The 20021-nt window shown below is 43.4% G+C and overlaps 2 protein-coding genes across 3 annotated transcripts in view; one reads left to right on the top strand and one right to left on the bottom strand.

Annotated features, from left to right (window-relative positions):
* Adck1 (aarF domain containing kinase 1) overlaps positions 1-13348 on the bottom strand; it is an 88502-nt gene extending 75154 nt beyond the window's left edge. The window contains exons 1-2 of one of the 2 annotated variants that reach the window (XM_090344613.1): positions 13014-13348; positions 5254-5321 (exon numbers count right to left, since the gene is read on the bottom strand). In XM_090344613.1, coding sequence (XP_090200739.1) covers positions 5254-5321; positions 13014-13066 — 121 coding nt within the window. In that variant the 5' untranslated portion in view covers positions 13067-13348. Of the gene's footprint in view, positions 1-2763; positions 2840-5253; positions 5322-13013 lie in introns of those variants that run through there. The other variant, XM_090344614.1, reaches the window with a different exon arrangement.
* The window catches only part of Snw1 (SNW domain containing 1), a 37352-nt gene continuing 30242 nt past the window's right edge, over positions 12912-20021 (top strand). The window contains exons 1-2 of the mRNA XM_090344616.1: positions 12912-13016; positions 17932-18085. Coding sequence (XP_090200742.1) covers positions 13003-13016; positions 17932-18085 — 168 coding nt within the window. The 5' untranslated portion in view covers positions 12912-13002. The remainder of the gene's footprint in view (positions 13017-17931; positions 18086-20021) is intronic.

Genomic DNA, 20021 nt, shown 5'->3' with positions numbered 1-20021 from the left:
TAGGCCTAATCTTCCAGCAAATCCACACCTAACCTTACATTTTACCTCAGTCTACAGCCCCATTCTGCAGTATTTTCTGTTGAAAACAGTAAAAGGCTCAGCTCACTCGCTATTTTGTTTTTGCCAGGATACAGGACCTCAGTCAGACACACTCTTCTTCTTGATGACCCCAGGAAGGGAGATTCAGGGATCTTCCAGTGGGACATCCAGAGAAGCCCACAGGAAGAAGGTGGCATGGTGGCTAAGAACACAACTTTGTCTCTAACAATCTGATTTTATCTCTAACAATCTGGCTATCTGTCTCTTCTACTAAATAGATACAAAGGGAAGAATTGGTGTAAAATAATTGCAAAAAAAAAAAGGCAGCAATTTCTGTAACTTTATGTGAACTCATCTTCCACTTGGAGTATCAGTTTACTTTTCTCATCTCAGAAGCAAATCTTAGACACCTTGGAGTGTCCAATTCTCACTTCCTCCCGTTCCTCCAACTCTAGCTGACCCAGACATCTATCCCATAAAACCACTTGGTGGCAATCACCTCTCTATAGGACAGTTAAAAGACAGATACATCCAGTAATCAGGCCTGGCCAATTTGGCCCCCAGGCTATAATTTGCCAGCTCCTAGTCTATCACACAATTAGTGCTCCCCAAACTGAATGTGTTTAGTGATGGATCACGATGAGACCTGTGTAAGTCTCCAGGTGAAAACACCTACCTGGAGCTGCCAGTTCCCTTATGTATGTGAAAAAGGAACCACTGACCTTGAGGCAATGAATGAGATTGGGAAAGATGGGAGAGAATTATGGGAGTAGTGACACTGAGCAAGATGATGCATTGTACTGATCATCTGATTGGCTAAAACGATACCTCTTTGTACAATTAAAGATAATAACAATAAATAAATTAAATCTATTCTGTACCATCACCCCTAGTACTTCCTCAGACTTCCATCCAGTGCATCCCATCCTCCCATTGCATCCATCCCTGATGCATAGAGACCACCCCTCTCCTTGAGACCACCTCTGGGCAAGGAAGTTGCAGTACAGCAATCATTTCTAGGACCCAGTTTTTAAACAAATGTCCTCAGTAATAAATGAGGTAGAAATTGAAATACATAAAATGGATGATATAGGAGCCAAACAGTGTCTACAGAGATTGGAGCTGGAGTTTTCCAGACGGGCTTCTGTGAGTCTTTAACATGCAAATGAACTGCTTCCCTCCAGGTACTTTAAAAGACCTGTCAGATGTGAAATATGTCTGTCAATGAAAAACACCTTTTGTTATTAAACTTTCTCTTAATGAATCCCTGCCCTGGTCTGTTGACTTTTTTTTTTTTAACTTTCCCTTGTGTTGCCTTTCATATAAGCACATACCTTTGAAAGGGGCTTAAACCTAATCAGTAGGAAATATTATTAGCAATAACTTTTACAGAGCTCTTTATAGTCATCTTGTTAGGTATGTATCCCATGCAACCAGTAAGTAGAGAGCAATGTCATCATTCCCAGGTATAAATGGGGAAACCACAGAGCTAAGGGTGAATGATTAGCCTAGGTGCTCAGCTAATACAAGGGCAGAAGAAGTGATTGAACAAGGCCTTTTCAGCCCTTGTCCACTTTGGGGGGAGAATTAACAATGTGCAAGGTACTATGTAGGTGTGTGCTACAACAACGAAAGCAAGACTGCCAAACAAGGACAAGGCCCTTAGCCTGGTGAGAAGAGTTCACACTATTTGTTTTTGTTCCTGCAGAACAGTTCTTCTCAAATTTAACAAGTCTCCAGATCAGGGGCCAGGAGTTTGGCCTAGTGGTAGAGTGCTTGCCTAGCATACATGAAGACCCAGTACCATTCCTCGGTACCACAATTCACAGAAAAAGCCGGAAGTGGTGCTGTGGCCCCAAGTAGTAGAGCTCTAGCCTTGAGAAAGTCTCAAGGACAGTGCTCAGGCCTAGGACATACACATACACACACATCAAAAAAAAAAAAAAAAGTTTCCAGATCATCAGCTTCTCCAGGTTAGACCTGACCCAGCCTTGAAACAGCATACCAGAACCAGACATTGAGAGGAAAGGGGTCCGGATCCTGTGGAGTAACAGAGTCTCCAGGGTGACTCCGCTGCACGCTCCACTTTCAGAACTATGGCAAGCAGAAAACGCTAACAAGAAAAAAAATGTGTAACTGGGCAAAGTCTTCATTCACTGCCAACTCCTCACGAATGTCCCGGGGCAGCCAAGGGAGCGACGAGCGCGTTCCAGGACAATCCATAGACACTTGTGGAACAGTCTTAGCGGGAAGTGAAGGTCCTTTCACTCGGGGGGCGACAGCTGCTCTTCCGCCCGGCCATCTCCACGCGCTGCGGGGGTCAGCACGCAGGCGTCCCGCCATCCTCGGGAAGCCCAGGACACCTGCCAGGTGCTGGAGGTAAGCCCCAGAGGAGGGGGTCCCACACCCGCTCAGAAGCACGCCCCGGTCCCACGCCCCAGTGTCACGGCTGGTCCGAGCCACCAGACCGCCCCCCTCCTCCAGCTCTGCCCAGCTGGGGTGCACGCGAAGAGGACGGTCCACAGCTAACGCCAGCCCGAGGCGGGGGTCAATTCCAGTCACCTGAGCCACGCCGCCACGCGCTGGGCCCAGGTGACAAGGTCACCACCTGGGATTCCCTTCGTTCCCCCTGCCCACCCCTGCAGCCTCCACGGTGACCCCCCTGCGCTCCACGTGCCGCATCCCTGCTCCCCGGTGCAGATCTCCCGCCGACCACCTACTCACCCGGAGTGCCGCCCCGCTGGGCCCCCCGCGGTCCCCGAGTTCCCAGGAAACGGTGTCCCGGCCACCAGGCAGCTCGGCGAAGCCGGTGCCGCGCGGCCTGCTGGGATTTGTAGTTCCGAGGCTTAAGGCGCCCAGGCCAGAGCAACCAGTCCTGGCCCTTGACCTCTAACCCTAGAGACCTAGGGGCCTCCCAGCTCTTGCTCTGCAGGCGCACAACATCAGAACTGTTTTACAGTCCTTCCAAGTAGATCATAGATTCCTGAGGTTTCATTCATAGGTATTATTTGTAGAACATATAACCAAAGAAATTCATTGATAAGTGAATTAAATGTTAAAGAATTGTACAGGTTAATCTGAATCATCTGAGTCTCTCAGGTATTGGCCTCCAGTTCTGGCAAGTGGATGTGTCAGCTGCCTTTCGGAGGGCATTTTCCTCCATGGGGGAAGACAAATTCAATGTAATTCTATTCAAGTTTCCAGCTGGATTTTTTTTTTTCTTTTTTGCCAGCATGAGGGTTTGAATTCAACATCTCACACCTGAAGCCATAGCTTCTGTCTAGGAACTTCTGCTATAACCTCAAAGGCCCCTTACTTAGCTCTAGAGGTGAAGAGAGCTTCCTGTTATTGCTAGTCTTCAGCTGCTTCCTACCCACTCCCCCACCCCCAAGTTGATTCCTTTAATTCTTCTAAGTAGGCCATGCATTAAATATTCTGCATGTAACTTTTGATCATACCAGCAGTATGTAGGATCCTAATAGCTAGAGTCCCCATGGTGTGTGGTAACCTTCCTCTTTATCATTGCTACCTCAACATGCAAAATCCAACACATGCCATGAACCAATGCAAGATCCAATACCTCATCTCCAGGTCCTACAAACCCTCGCACTGAAAACCTAGAAATAAACAATTTTCAGATGAGAACAGGATTCCTCAGTGCCCCCATTGTGGTGGGAACGTTAACACCAGTGTCTGATTAGCCGAGACATCTATAAATGCTCTCAAGCATTGGAGGCAAGCATAGGTTTGAATCCTGGCTAAGCCACCTACCGACTCTGAGATCGTGTGTTGCCTTAGAATCCTCATCTATCATCTTGGGTAATGACATCTGCCTCTAAGGCTTGTTCAAGACTAGAATGAGACAACCTGTGCCAGGACTGAGTCCAGCACCAGGGACACTCTAAAGACCCAAGCAGCGCTTGTGTTTCTTCCCTACAGAGTGACGGGGAAGAACTAACAACTAGATGAGGCCAGTGGCATCTCCAGAAATACCACATCACCTCCTTCTGTTCACAAGTGCAGTGGCCAGGCCTTCATATGGCAATGAAACAAAGCAGAAAAGAAAAGAAAAGGGGGGGGGGAGAAGAAACAACTCAAAACAACTCATCAGAACCCAGCTTTTGTCAAAAAGAAAGAAGAAGAAAAAAAAAAGCTCAAACCCAACTGCAGTGAGCAATTAGGGAACAATAGCTAAATACTTTCTATAATTACAGGGAGCAAAACCATCATGAATGATCAGAGCTGCTTTGTCTGCACTGACCCCCTGTCCCCAGAGAAGATCTTGGCTCACATGAGATGCAAACTGGGGTCTCTAGTATCTTTTTTAATTCCCTTCCATTCCAGAAAAGAGAAGCTGTGAGGGGCCTTCATTAGAAAAGAAAATAAGAATGGAAACATAAGAATGAATTGAATCATATGAGAGGAAAGAGTCCTTTCCTACAGGACTGCAGCCACACTGGCAGTTGTGTGAATCAGTCCCTTTGTCAGAGTAGAAAGCAAGAGGACTTTGGTGTCCACGTATTGTGCCACTTTTGCTAACATCTGAAGAGGACATCCTTACCCTTAACTCTGGATATTCCAGGCAAAAGCAAAGGGGAATATAGTTCCATGAATATGAATGCTAGAAAATTGTTCTCTTGACCTGGACAGGAGGAACAAATGAGCTTCCTCACCCCCCAAATATCTCCTCAGCTGCTCTTGTCCAAGCACTGCTGTTCTTAGTCTCTCCCCTGCCCCATACCTTTCCCAAATGAACTATCCTTTTCTCTCTCCTTAATTTCTTGTCACCATCTTAACCTAGGGTACTTCCTCTCCTTGTCCATCTATCTTTCCCCTCCTCTCCATTTCTATTATCAAGATCATCATGCAGCTTCCCATGAAGCCCAAGTTTAGACTTTTCCCCAGGCCTCCAGCCACTGTTCTGACTCCTGGATTCCTTTCCCTCATAGTTATTCCACAAGACATCACACCAGTTTCCTAATGCATTATCTAGGCCAACCTCAAGAGCAGGGTTTTCTGATGGAGGGTCAAGGCCTCCTGATAGAACAATGGATGATGAATTAGGTGGATTAGGTGGTATAATCCTCACTGTTTTCTGCCTAGGTACCCCACCAGGCCGTGCAACATCATAGAGCTGCTGCCAAGTGTTGGCTTCTTGGAACTCACAGCTTCTTCACTATCTGGAAACGATGGGCTTGAAGGGGATTGTCTCACCAGGAAGCTTCCTGCTCCTTGATCTACTTCCATAGTCACTGACTGACAGAAAAGTCCCGTTGTTGGACCTAGAGGAGGAATATTCTTATGGTACCGTTCCTTTTCCCAAGATCCCTGTGGGAGAAGTTACTACTGAAACTATATGAGTGTTTGCTTTTCCCCTTGCCCATCATGTTCCCCCTCCCAGCAACTTTTCCTTGCTCAATCCCAGTAACTCTGCCTCTACTTTAGTAAGTGGCTAAGCTCTTGTATTAATGGGTCTTTAAATAGCCATTAGAAAAATAGTATACCTAGAAGAGGGGGCTGGGAGTTTGGCTTAGTGGTAGAGTGCTTGCAGAGAGACCTGGGTTCGATTCCTTGGTGTACCAAGGAAAAAAAAAGCCAGAAATGGTGCTGTGGCTCAAGTGGTAGAGTGCCACCTTGAGAAGGCCCAAGGACAATGATCAGGCCCTGAGTTCAAGCCCCAAGACTGGCAAAAAAAAAAAGGAAGAAGAAACCAGGTACTGGTTGCTTATGCTTGTAATCCTAGCTACTCAGGAGGCTGAGATATAAGGACTGCAATTCAAAGCCAGCCCAGGCAGAAAAGTCCATGAGAGACTTACTTCAAATAGCTACTTTTCCCCTACTACTCCCCAAAAAGCCTGAAATGGAGCTTCTTTGAAGTGCCTCAAGTGGTGGAGTACCAGCCATGAGCAAAAGAAGCTCAGGAGCAACACTCAGATGCTGGGTTCAATCCCCAGAGCTGGCATGCATGCACGTGCACAGAGCAAAGGGGATTCTTCCAATATAAAATAAGGAAGAGAGAAACAAAAGCACATGAGGTTATTTTAGAGGTAGTCTGGGGAAGCTTGATGTAGAGATTTTTGAGGAGAAAAGGTTTTGTAGACATATATCACATATTATAAAATTCGCTCTTTAAAAATGTAAATCCAATGGTTTTTATGACACGCACAAAGTTGTACAATCAACAATACCTGATTTTAGAAATTTTTACTTTTAAACACTCCAAGAACAAACTTGTCACCAAGTCAGAGTCATTTTTCATTCCCAGTTTCTGCTTTCTGTTTCCACCTGTCCCCCAAACTAAAATGTACAGCTATGAAATGACATAAAATCTAGTCTTTGAGATAGACTTCTTCTCCCTGCACACAGATCTTCAAGGCTCATGTCTTTTGGGGCACGTGTCAGTATATCATCATCATTCCTTCTTATCACTAAATGTCTCAGTGTGTGGATATACTGTAGTTTGTTCATCTGTTGATGGACATTTGGGCTGATTTTTGTTATTGTTGGTGGTGGTGTTTTGATTTCTACACTCTATTATGAGTAACCCTGCTATAAATATTAGTGCACAAGTTTGTGTGTGTGTGTGTGTGTGTGTGTGTGTGTGTGTGTGTGTGTGTGGTGTGTGTACAGGTATTCCCTCCTGGGAACAGGGGTGTACATAGGAACTTCATAAGAAGACCAAGGGCAAGTCAGTAGATAGAACAGAGTCTGCTCCCACTCCTTGCGATAGCACTTCCCATGTGGCTCCATGCCCCTCACCTCAGTTATCACCCAAACTTTTGCATCTGTCATTCAGTCCCTCCCCTATAAACATGTATTGGTACAGATGTTCCCTTTTTATCATGGAGTATTTCAGTGCATGGATTGTGTTTCTCCAGGAATTCATAGAGATTTGCTTTGTTTCTGTACTTTGGAGCATGCTTTGGCTAGATGACATTATGGGGAGGCATCCTCTGAATGCCATGCATCTGGCTAAGTGTCTAGCACAGTACTCTTAGCCCATTGGGACAGGACACATGATGACACAAGGGCTTGCAAACCCAGGTGCCCAAGGAGCCCAGCAAGATAAGAAAAATAAAGAAACCAGATCAGACACGAGAATCATCCTCATTTGTTAAAACACAAACCCTTGGACCAAGACATGAGAAAGGCCATCAATGTATGTGAAGTAATGTACCCTCTATCTGGTGAATATAATGTAACCCTTCTATTAATTACAATAAAAATATATAGAAAAAACCACAAGCCCCTGTCTAGTTTTTCTTCTGTCATATACTTCCTTTGCTCTCTCTTGTGTTCTCTTTTGAGATCTCATGGGTATGTAAAGCATTTCACATAATCTCTCTTGATCATAACAGTGCAACCTCACCTTCATAGATGCAGCGGGGATTGGTGGGGACTTCGGCTCATAGTTCCATCTGGCAAACTATATCCCACCTAATTGCTGCCACAGACTTTTGGCTCACTGTTGCGAGATCTATTGGTTTTCCAAAGAAGCTAAAAATCCCCATCTTTCTTAAAACTTTCCAACTTTTTTATTCAGTATTTATTTTTATTGTTACAACTAAGGAGTTGTACAATGGATAACAATTCTATAAGTCAAATAATATATACATTTTCTTGGAAAATGTCACTCCTTCCTCCTCTTTCCCTCATATTCCAACTCCCGTCCCTGCCCACAAGTTCCATAGTTCACTTTTTATATAATGTATATTGAATACTGTAACTACATTTGTGCCCCCCTTAACCAAAAAGACAACAAAAAACAAAACAAATAACAACAACCAGAAAATGTTTCCATTTTCTGCAATTCATCTGTATAAATAGTACTTTACAAATTCAGAGAGTTACACCAGGTTCCTCTCCTAAGTGTAGCCTCCTTTAATCTCACTGTTGGTGTGTAAATACCTGGAATCCTGTATAGGTAATCATACCCAGTAGTATTTTAGATTTATCTTCCACATATGAGGAAAAAAATCATGTTCCATTTGTCTCTCTGAGCGTGGCTTACCTCACTTAACACGATCCATTTCCCTGAGAATGACATATTCCTTATAGCAGATAAGTAAAATTCCACTGTTATATTACTGCGTATTATTGATCAACATCTATTGTAGATCATCTGAGTTGCATCCACAACTTGGCTACTGTGACTAGTGTAGCAATAAACATAGTTGTGCAAGTGTCTACTGTACCCAAACTCATAATGATCTATGTTTAGGTTGGTTTTTTTTTTTTTGAGAAATCTCTAAACCAACATCCAGAATTATTGTAATAAATTACATTCCTACCAACAATGCAATAAGGTGCCTCCTCTAGCATTTGTTATTATTCCAATTTTTTATGTTGGCCAGTCTAACTGGGGTGAGATGGAATCTTGACATTGCTTTTGTCTGTATTTTTCTTTAAGGTCAGGAATGTTGTGCATTTCCTCATGTGTTTGTCATTCTTACTTCTTCTAAGAAGTCTTTCTTTAGCTCATTTGCCCATAGATTGGTTTGTTAGTTTGGGGGAAAGCCTTCCAATTTTTAAGTGTCTAGAACTAATGCAAAAGTTTTGAAGCACAGGTGAAACAAATAGGTTTTTTTTTCTTTTTGTGCTAGTTCCAGGGCTTGAACCTAGAGCTTGGGTTCTATCCCTTTTTTTCAATCAACACTAGTGCTCTACCACTTAAGCCAGCGGTCCACTTCTGGTTTTGCTGATTTATTGGAGATAAGAAACTCAGCATCTTTCCTGCCTGAGGCTGACTTTGAACAATGCTCAGATTTCAGCTTCCCAAATGGCTAGGATTACAGGCATGAGCCAGTAGTGCCCAGTAGCACATAATTTTTTAACAGTTAAACAGTTAATATTTATTCAGTGCCACATCACTGCAAGCAGTGGAGTACTTTAACATGTTACCCATATCACTTCTTATCACCCTCATGGTCTTTTAATGTAGGTGGAGGTTTGTAAATGAAGGAGTGAGAGAGGAGAGACTTGAACTCAGACGGATCTGACTCCAGATTTCTTGGAAAGATAGTTCTTCTAGTTGAGAGAGTGTAGAAAACTGGTTAAGCATATTCTCTCTGTATAAGTTCTAGTCAAGCCGCATCCTTTGCTTTCTTGGACAACTTGCATACTATCTCTAAACCTCAGTCTTCCCATCCATGTCCTGTGAGTGCTAGAAGATGAGATTCAGTGGTGGAGCACATGTAGCATGCTCAAGGCTTTGGGTTCAACGCCAGCACTGCATAAAAGTCCAGCTATCTGCATAGGGCTATTGTTAAGGATTACCTAAAATAAACAGCCACAAAAGAATTATCATACAATAACAGCCAAACTTATTGCCCCACTGCCTTCTTATAGAAATTAAATCATAGGGGCCGGGAGTTTGGCCTAGTGGTTAAAGTGCTTGCCTAGCATGCATGAAGACCCGGGTTCGATTCCTCAGTACCACATACATAGAAAAAAAAGCCGGAAGTGGTGCTGAGGCTCAAGTGGTAGAGCTCTAGCCTTGAAAAAGTCCAAGGATAGTGCTCAGGCCCTGAGCTCAAGCCCAGGACTGGCAAAAAAAAAAAAAAAAAAGAAATTAAATCATAGCCACCCATACCATAGTAACTAGTATTCCTTAGCTTGCAAACAGGCAATATTCTGGGTCATTTTCTATCACTGATTCTAAAGAAACAGGATTACTCCGGATCTTAGATGGCTGCCGTCTGAGCCAACAGCACACTGGATAGCAATGAAAATGATCAAAACAAATGACAGGGCTCAGAGCAAGGGGCAAATTGTCTCCTGCCAGGCTGTACAATAGAAAAAGGAATAGTCATTTTGCATCAAAAGCTTCATCCCCACTGGATTCTTGTATTTTACATTCCCTTAAGGTTAGAGCCAACTTCCAAAAGGAATAATTAAATCTGGAAAGGAATGGGGTCAGCAGGTCTTGCAGTGATTTTTAGACAAGAAATCTCAGAGGTGTCTGAAGAAGTGGCTGATAAAAAAGCTCCTTTCTACTCATGCACCCCAAGAACTGCTCAGTTCCAGAAAGGAGATATAGAAACACACTTCAGTAAATGCAAGGTGACTATGTTTTTAAGTCCTCTACACTCAAAATTCCCTTCCGATTTGTAGATTCCAGATGATTTACAGATTGTTTAACACAAATTACAGTTATTATATTATATGATATTAGTAATCTTATTTTTAAAAACAGATTGCATTCATGATAGCAAAGGAATGAAAAACTCAAGAACTCATATCCTGAAATACCTGTACAATCTATGGAGAGACAACTTCTAAATGTTATTGGAAGATGTGGAAAAAGATTTTAATAAATCAGACCTAAGCAGTACTACTGAGAAGACATTAAACTGCAAAGATATCAGCTCTATCCACATTAATTTACAGATGATTCAATGCCAAGCAAAAGACCTACAGGGTTACTTTTTCCTAAAGGACTTAACAAAATAATTCTAAATATCACTTGGAAGCAACTTAAAGGCAGAGATGAGAAGGACTGTGATTTGAGGCCAACCCTACCCCCCCCCAAAAAAGTAGTGAGACCCTATCTTAATTCAAAAGCCAGACATGGTGGCTCATGGCTTCTCATTTGTGCTATGCAGGCAGCAATAAATGGGAGGATCATGATTCAGGCCAGAACTAGGGAAAACTTGAGAGTTTGCCTAACAAGGGAAAGGCACAGAATACAAATCCCAGTGTTACCAAAAGAAGAAAGGAAGGAAGGGGGCGGTGGGGAAGAAAGGAGAGAGAGAAGGAAGATACTGAACCATACTTTTATTTACTTATTTATTTTACTCATTTGATATTTTACTTTGCTTTTAAAAGCTTTGATGTGTGTGTGTGTGTGTGTGTGTGTGTGTGTGTGTGTGTGTGTGTGTGAAGATTTGGAGGGCATATAACAGACATCTACAAAGGAATGACAATGAGGTAAAAACCCTCTTCTTTTCACTACAGAATGATGATAAAGCACCATACTGGCATGAAATAGATTCAAGCATACATCATATGGGAGAGAAGAATGTGTCACTTAGCTTTGAAACTCTTCCAAACATTTGCATAGTTTGCTACATGTTGTTTCTGTTTCAGAGCGTGTGTTTTTGTTGTTGTTTTTATGTTTTGTTAGAGTGGATATTTTATCAGATCCCATATGTGAGAACTGGAATAAACTCCCTCTCCTTTCAAAAATGTGAATGAGCTCTCCTGCCTTTGGATGCATTAGTGGAATCTTATTGAGTCTCCCATATATGTCACTGATCTCAACTACTGTACTTCAAAATGCATAATTCAGTCATGAGTTTTTGATCAACACTGAGAGCTTAGGTTGTGGCAAAGCTGCATTCTGCGGCTTCTTTGCAAGCAGAGAGTATAGGCTTCAGGTGCCCTTGGCCTTACCAGGCTTCATCTAACAGCACCTGTGTCATCCCCTGACGTGGAGGTACTTCAAATTCATGAGAAGTGACTGTAGGTCAGGCACGGGTAGCTTACACCTTACTCAGGAGGCTGAGATCTGAGGAACACAGTTCAAAGCCAGCCTGGGCATGAAGGTTCTGTGAGACTCTTATCTCCAATTAACCACTAGAAAACAGGAAGTGGAGCTGTGTCTCAAGGGGTAGAGCCTTAACCTTGAGCGGAAAAGCTCTGGAACAGTGCCCAGGCCCAGAGTTCAAGGCCCATGGCCAATTAAAAAAAAAAAAGTAAAAAAAAAAAGTGACTGCAGAAGATCTGCTTACTTGCCCCACCCTACTACCTCCAATGTTACCTTGGTTGTGGCCACACAGTCACATCTAGTTAGGAATCAAGTTAAGCTTAATAGGATCTCTGAGAATAAATCCTATCCTCTATTGGGAATTCCTAGAGTGGAATGAGTTGATTGCTGCAACTTGGTACAAGCACTAATTCTCAGCTTGCAGTGGTCTCTCAGTTATGAGCAATCAGTTCCTAATTACCAGTAGTAATGATGGATGGAGGGAGGAGGAAGATCCATTATGGTGAAACACCAACTCATCCCCCCACCCCCAATACACACACGCTAAACCAAACCAAACACTTGGCTCTAGCTAACTCATTTTGGCAGAGTTGCTCTCTTAATTACATCGTGCTAGAATTGCCATTAGTCAGTTATTATCTTTACATCCCAAGGACATTGAAGAACCATGACTGTTGCAAATGCCTCCCATGCTATGCCTCTGTTGAAAATGAGGATGGATTCGAAAGTCTCTTCTCTAACCCTTTCTTTCTGTCTTACATACCAGCTCTTGGTCTATACCTTACCGATTTCACATATTAATAAGTGTAACCTTGTCTCAGTGTTCTCTTTCGTCTCTCATTACCAGGCTGCTTAGCCGGGCCAGATGGCTCACGCCTGCAATCCTAGCTATTCAGGAGGCTGAGATCTAAGGATCGCAGTTCAAAGCCAAGCTGGGCACTAAAGTCTCTCTGTGAGACTCTTAGCTCCAATTAACCACTACAAAGCCGGAAGTGGTGCTGTGGCTCAAGGGATAGGGCAGTAACCTTGAGCTGTAGAGCTCAGGAACAACGCCCAGGCCCAGCCACCACCTACACACACACAAAGTGTCCAAAAAGAATGTCCTCATTACTCGACTTGTAAAGCTGTAGTGCACCACCTTTATAATAATTAAACAATTAAATAATTTTGCCAATCTGGGCTTGGGCTCAAGGCCTGAGCACTGTCCTTGGATTTTCTCAAGGTTTAGCACTGTTAAGTCACCGATTAGGCTAATTGTATATTGTACTTGCTTTTGACTTAAAGCGATTGTCTCTTGATAACTGTTAGTTACGTGGAACCCATCCATAGTGTACTCTTGTTCAAATAACTACGAATCCCAGAAGGCCTTTCGGCCAGGACGCCTGCGCACTGCGCGCTCCTTCCTTTCCGCTCTTAATCTCCGGGAAAGACCCGCCCCGTGGCACTGTCGCTCGCGCTGGAAGAAGCGGAAGAAGATGGCGCTCACCAGGTGGGTTGTTGATTGGGGTCCTCGATACGGAAGAGTCTGTAGGTGCCCATGTTTTTAAATTTTTTTTTTCTCCCCTGTGCTTGTACGGTGCGGGCAGAGACCTAGGTTAGGATCCAGAACAACGTGAGGCGGTGGCTAAACCCTCTAGCCTGGCGCCGCGACGTGTAGGCCGCGCCGAAGCCGCGGTCTGGCCTGAAGGGCTTCCTGGGTCGAGACGGCTCCCCTCACTGGTGCCGAGAGTCGCGGCGTGGCCTCGCGCTCAGGAGCTTCACGTGTTTTCCGCTTCAGCACCGCGGCGGGTCGGGCGCTGCCTGTCCCCAGGCTCGTGGCTCGGCTGCACGCGCTGGGGGGCCGCGCGGGGCGCGCGGGGAGGCGACCCTGCGGCTTCCCAGCCGCTTTCCCGCGGGGCTGTCCGCGGCGGGCTTCCCGGTTCTCCCGCCACTCGGCTTCCTCAATCGAGTCCCGGAACTGCACGGCGGTTCTGTTTAAGTCGCCCGCAGTAGTGGCCGCTGTGGACTAATAACGTTCACCGCACTTTACTTTGGATCTTTGAATTTCTTCCGTAGATAGAACCGGGTCAGATTCTTGCTGTTCCCGGTTGTCTTGGTTACCATAGGTAAAGGCGCTCGCCGCCTTTAAGGAAAAGATGTGGAGAGTCCAAGAAGTTACATAACTTCTACCCGGCGAGCTTAAGTGGAAAACTTTCCATGCGAGCTCAACAGGGAAAGTCTAGTAAAGAAAGGAAATAACCTGAGGGCACATCGGTTCGAGACTTCTTGCTACATTTTATTTTCTTCACATCTTTTTCTGCCTGCAACAGTGTGAATTCTTACAATCCTTTGCCGATCGGTGTCTTCCTCTGTCCTGGGGATGGTGTATACAGAAGGAAATCAGGTTTGCGCCGCCGAGAAGGCGGGGTAGTAGACACAGATGCAAAACAAAGGACACAAAAATGCTCATTTGTGTTTGTGCAAAAAGAATTGTGTGGAGTGTGCTGAACAGACTGGAAGCTTTCTTTAATAAAGGTTATAGGCAGACAACGTTTTAGTGCCCTTCGGGAACTGAGAGCACTGTGATAAGAGTAGTGGGGTTAGGAAGGGAAAAAGGTGGAATTTGAAATGGATGCGAGGAAGGATGCCAGAGATGTGATTATGTGGTTGGTGTTGGCAGTGGCCGAATGCAATTTCTAAACGATAACTACATAGCTTTCATTGGTTGTTTACTGGTATCTTTTATGATACTCTTTCCTATCCCAGTAAATGTAAACAAATGGGTTTGGGGGGTTTTGTTGTTCTGAGTGAGCCAGCCTAGCAATTAAGCCACAAGAGGAGGGAACAGTTTTTAGCAAGTAGGTTAGTGGTATGGTGGCCCAGATTTGAAATTGCCATGTGTAGTAAGAGCTGTCATGTAAGACCCAGCCGTCTCTGCCCGTGTGAATTGACAGTCTCCGGGCATTTAGGGTCAGAACTAAAGCCAGTTGAAAGACATCTAACAGATGTGCTGGATTCTTGCTTGCTTGATGTATGGGGAGAGTGTCCCACACATTCATGTCCTGTTGTATTGAGTATTCAAGTAAGAATAAAGGAGAAACTTCTTTTGTATCTTCAATCTTCCTATCTTCATACACTTTAGTAGGACAAACTACATGTAAATAAAACAAACCAATAATGCATCTAGCTAGTAAGTGCTAGGGCTAAAAGTGTTAAAACTCAGAAAGCTGGAATGCAGTGACTGTTTTGAACAAGATAGAAAACAGCTCTATGGAGCTGGCATTGAGCAAAACCAAGAATGCCAAGGTACATAATAAAAGCATAGAAAAAATTGTTCTTAGAATATTTCGTGGCAAAAGGAAGAACACATGCAAAAATGTTGAGATCAACTGGGCGCTGGTACCTCACACCTGTAATCCTCGCTACTCAGGAGACTGAGATCTGAGGATCATTGTTCAAAGCCAGGCCCCACAGGAAAGTCAATGAGACTCTTGCTATCTCCAGCTAAACACCAGAAAACCGAGAAACGGCACTAACCTTGATGGAGGTGGAAGGGAGCCAAGACCACTGCCCAGACCCTGGGTTCAAGCCCCACAACCTCCACTCCCACTCTTCCCCCAAAATCCTAAATAGGCAAAAAGTCTAGTGATAGGAAGACGGAGACATCCAGGGGCAGAATGAATTTAGTTTTCTTGCAAACATTTAAGAATTCCCCCTATTGTCAGGGAGACAGTACATGGATAGTTAGGGATCCAGGAAATGGAAGACATAGAAAGATTCTGATTCTCTGGTTGCTTTCAATCTATGTAAATGAATAGACAATACCGTACATTGATACAAATGATATACAGAGGGTCACTAGAATCATAGAACAGCTCCAAATAACCAGACACTTATAAAGTACGTATTGAGCAATATCTAGATGCTATGTTACTCACAAATTCTCTAGTATAAGTAGATATTTTTGTAATATAGAACACTTGTCAGTACAGGTGGAAGAAATGGTTCAGCAAGGTAAGTAACTTATACAGGTTTTTTGTTTTTTTTGTTTTGTTTTGTTTTTGCTGGTCCTGGGGCTTGAACTGGGGTGGGGGGGGCCCTTTGGGCATTGTCCTTGGGGCTTTCAAGGCTTAGTGCTCTACCACTTGAGCCTCAATACCATTTCCAGTTTTTTCTATGTATGTGATACCAAGGAATCGAACCACGGTCTTCGTGCATGCTAGACAAGCACTCTTTTTTTTTTTGCTTGCCAGTCCTGGGCTTGAGCTCAGCACTGTCCTTGGACTTTCTCAAGGCTAGAGCTCTACCACTTGAGCCTCTACCACTTCCGGCTTTTTTCTATGTATGTGGTACCGAGGAATCGAACCCGGGTCTTCATGCATGCTAGGCAAGCACTCAACCACTAGGCCAAACTCCCAGGCCCTAGACAAGCACTCTTTTACTAAGCCAAACTCCCAATTCTTATATAGGTTTTTGTGTGTAGCATCAGTAGGAATTGATTCTGAGCTCTTAGCCATCACATCACCTCACATCACCACCATCCCATTTCAGGGATGTCATACTATGCTATATGCTGTCCTGACAATTTATACTTTTCCCTTATTACATTTAGTGTATTTGTAATTTGGATTTGGACTTGTGTGATTGTTTTTCTCCCTTCAAGCCAGTAAGCTTTCTCAGTTTATAGTCTTATTGCCTAACTAGTCTGGGCAAGTGATCAGTAAGTATTTAATAGGTGAGTAAATTCTGCTGCGTGCTCAAGAACCTAAACTAGCCAAGATACAGGAATCTGAATTATTTTTTTTTCCCTAATATAGCCTCAGCTGCTAAAATCCTTTATTTTTTTTCTTTCTTTTTGTTTTGGTACTTTGGGTATCACTATAATAACATTTATAAAGCCTAGAGGTTGAGAAGAACAGTAGACTCTTTAAACAATTGTTATATATCTTTTGGATTTCTGCTTTAGTTCTTTAACCTCTTAAGTTTAACATTTAATTCTAAACTAGATACCCTTGGGAAAACACACTATACAACTCGTGTTTTCTCTATCTACCTCATTGTTACATAGGGGCATGAAAATAAAATAGTTCAAAAAAGGTATATAAGAATTGGAAAAGCCAGATATCATGGTCCATACTTGTAATCTCATCAAGAACCTGAGGTTAGAGGATCAGTTTAAAGCCAGCCTGGACTACAGAAAGAGAGGAAGGCAGAATAGAAAGGATAATCCTTGTTTTATGAGATTTGGACGCCAGTGCCAGGTGGCTCACATCTGTAATCCTAGCTCCTCAAGAGACTGAGATCTGAGCGGCACCAGTTGGCTCAAGCCTGTGATGCTAACTACTCAGGAGGCTGAGATCTGATGGGCACTGTTGGCTTAAGCCTGTAATGCTAGCTACTCAGGAGGCCAAGATCTGAGGATCACAGTTTAAAGCTAGCCGGGGCAGGAAAGTCCATAAGACATGTATTCAATTAACCACCAGAAAACTGGAAGTAGCACTGTGGCTCAGGTGGTAGGGGGCCAGCCTTTAGCTGAAGTGCGCAGAAACAGTACTCGGGCTCAGAGTTCAAGCCCCACAGCCAACCAATAAAAAAAGAAGGCCCGAGCCCAGCAAGGTGGCTCACGCCTGTAATCCTAGCTACTCAGAGGCTGAGATCTGAAAATCTGGTTCAAAGCCAGCCTTGGCACTAAAGTCTGTGACCCCTATCTCTAAATAACCACCAAAAAACTGGAACTAGCTCAAGGAGTAGGGTGGTAACCTTGAGCTGAAGAGCTCAGGTACAAAAAAAAGAGGGCCGGGAGGATAGTCTAGAGGTAGTGCTTGCCTAATGAAGCCCTGGGTTTGATTCCTTGGTACCACATACACAGAAAAAGCCAGAAGTGGTACTGTGGCTCAAGTGGCAGAGCACTAGCCTTGAGCAAAAAGTGTCCAAGGACAGTGCCCAGGCCCTGAGTTCAAGCCCCAGGATTGGCAAAAAAAAAAGGGGGGGGGGGCGGATATAGAAGCAGAAGTGTCCAATAGTTATGTAACATATGCTAATTTTTAATTCTGGACATGTCTTTTGAGTACTTTTCATTCCACATGTAGTAAAATGATGAGTATTGAATACTGCCATAAATCATTGAAAAGCTTGTTCTTCATTGCTAAAGAAAATCACTTGAGGGGCCGGGAGTTTGGCCTAGTGGTAGAGTGCTTGCTTAACATGCAGGAAGCCCCAGGTTCCATTCCTCAGTACCACATACATAGAAAAAGCCGGAAGCGGTACTGTGGCTCAAGTGCTAGAATTCTAGCCTTGAGAAAGCCCAAGGTCAGTGCTCAGGCCCTGAGTTCACGCCCAGTGACTGGCAAAAAAAGATGATTTTCTTTCTTTAAGTTGTAATAACCAAATGTAAGTTATTTTAAATTCTGATTTCTTTTTTATAGCTTTTTACCGGCACCTACTCAGCTATCTCAGGACCAACTTGAAGCTGAAGAGAAGGCAAGATCTCAAAGGTCACGACAGACCTCCCTAGTCTCCTCCCGCAGAGAACCTCCTCCATACGGCTACCGGAAAGGCTGGATACCTCGCTTGTTAGAGGTAAGTGTGAATAGTCTGTTTGGATTTATTGTGCTGAAATTTATTATTATACACTTGTAAAACAAATGTAAACTGGACTTTCTGATTAGTAATGTCAGGTTGGTAAAAAATTGTGGTTGAAATATTCATATCTCACAGATTTTTCTTTTTCTTCTTGCTTGGCACTTGTCTTTAACCCAAGAACTGTACTGTTTTTTTGTATAGTTATATACCAAACTATTAAACTTATACCAAAAGAACTAACATACCCTTTCTAATCTAGAGATTATAGTATATGAACAATTATGCAAAAGTAAAAGAAATAAAGGAGTAATCAAAGCAGTTTTCATATTTTTTTTTTGCAAGTCCTGGACCTTGAACTCAAAGCCTAAGCACTGTCCTTCGGCTTTCTCAAGACTAGAGCTCTACCACTTGAGCCACAGCACCACTTCCGGCTTTTTTTCTATGTGTGTGGTACCGAAGAATTGAACCTGGGTCTTCATGCATGCTAAGCAGTCTACCACCTAGGCCAAACTCCCAGCCCCAGGTTTTCATATTTTTAATTTGAGAATATTAACACCTGCCTAATAAACAGATGAGTTACATTTTTAGGAAATGTGAGAGACAAAAATTGTATAATAGATTTGGAGAAAGTAAGGGAGAAGGAATCTGGTCTGTTGCATCTTATCTTTTTTTATCCTTTTATATTAGGCACCTAATTGTTCAGGGTCCTATTTATTCTATTTAATGCATATTGCTTTTAATTCTGTGCTTTGCTGTCTTCCTTAACTAGGAAGACTAATATTTTGTTTGCAGAAGACCTCCACTTTCATCATTGCATTTCTCCCTCTCCCAACACTCATTCTGATATGTGTGTGCGTGTGTATGTGTGTGTGTATGCGCACTCATGCATGCATACCTGTGCATGCCAATCCTGGGGCTTGAACTCAATGTAGACACAGTCCTTGATCTTCTGTGCTCAAGGTTAGCACTCTATCACTTGAGCCACAAGCTCTACTTCTGGCTTTTTTGGTGCTTAATTGGAGATAGAGCCTCACGGACTTTCTTGCCTGGGCTGGCTTTGAACTGAACTCAGATCTCAGCCTCCTGAACAATTAGGATTACAGACATAAGCCACTACGCCCAGCCTGATTCCTTCTTATTGTCTCTAAGAATGTCAGTGAAGTGACTATGGCATTCATTTTTATACCCAAATGGAATTCCTCCTGCCACCAGCAATGCTGGGGTTTGAACTCACAGTCTTATACTTGATAAGCAGATGCTGTAACACTGAGCGAAACTCCCAACCCATTTTTGCCATTTTTGCATAGTTATTTTTCAGGTAGAATCTCACTTTTTTTTTTTTAATTCAAATGGGCTTCAGACTATGCTTCTATCTAAGGCTGGGATGACTGGTACGTATCACTGAAACCCAGGTTATTGACTATAATAAGTCTTGCTGACTTACTTGCCAGGCTGACCTTCAACTGTGATCCAGGCTACAGCTCCTCAGGAGCTGGAATTATGGGCCATTGTTCCCAACTATATTCAGTTTTTTGGTTTTTTGGTTATATCACATTCTTTTTTTTTTTTTTTTCCTTTTTCAGTCCTAGGGTTTGAACTCAGGGCCTTGGCACTGTCCTTGGGTTTTCTCAAGGCCAGAGCTCTATCCTTTGAGCCATAGCACCAGTTGTAGCTTTTTCTGTGTATGTGGTTCCTAGGAATAGAAACCAGGGCTTTGTGCATGCTAGGCAAACACTCTAGGGCATACGCTCAGCCCCGATTATAGTATTCTTGGAATTGAAACTTTTGCTTAAAATTCTACCAGAAACCTTCTGTACTCTGTCTTATGATTGTCATTCCCTGCATTCTGCACAAACCCTAGAAGATGAACATATAACTGGGTCAGATCTGCCCTAACATATTCCCCATTCTTTTCCCCTTTTGTCTCCTACAG

This window comes from Megascapheus bottae, chromosome 14, assembly GCF_031878675.1.
Source record: "Megascapheus bottae isolate mThoBot1 chromosome 14, mThoBot2.hap1, whole genome shotgun sequence".
NCBI classification, from domain to species: Eukaryota; Metazoa; Chordata; class Mammalia; order Rodentia; family Geomyidae; genus Megascapheus; species Megascapheus bottae.
This window is presented reverse-complemented; position numbering and strand designations above follow the sequence as displayed.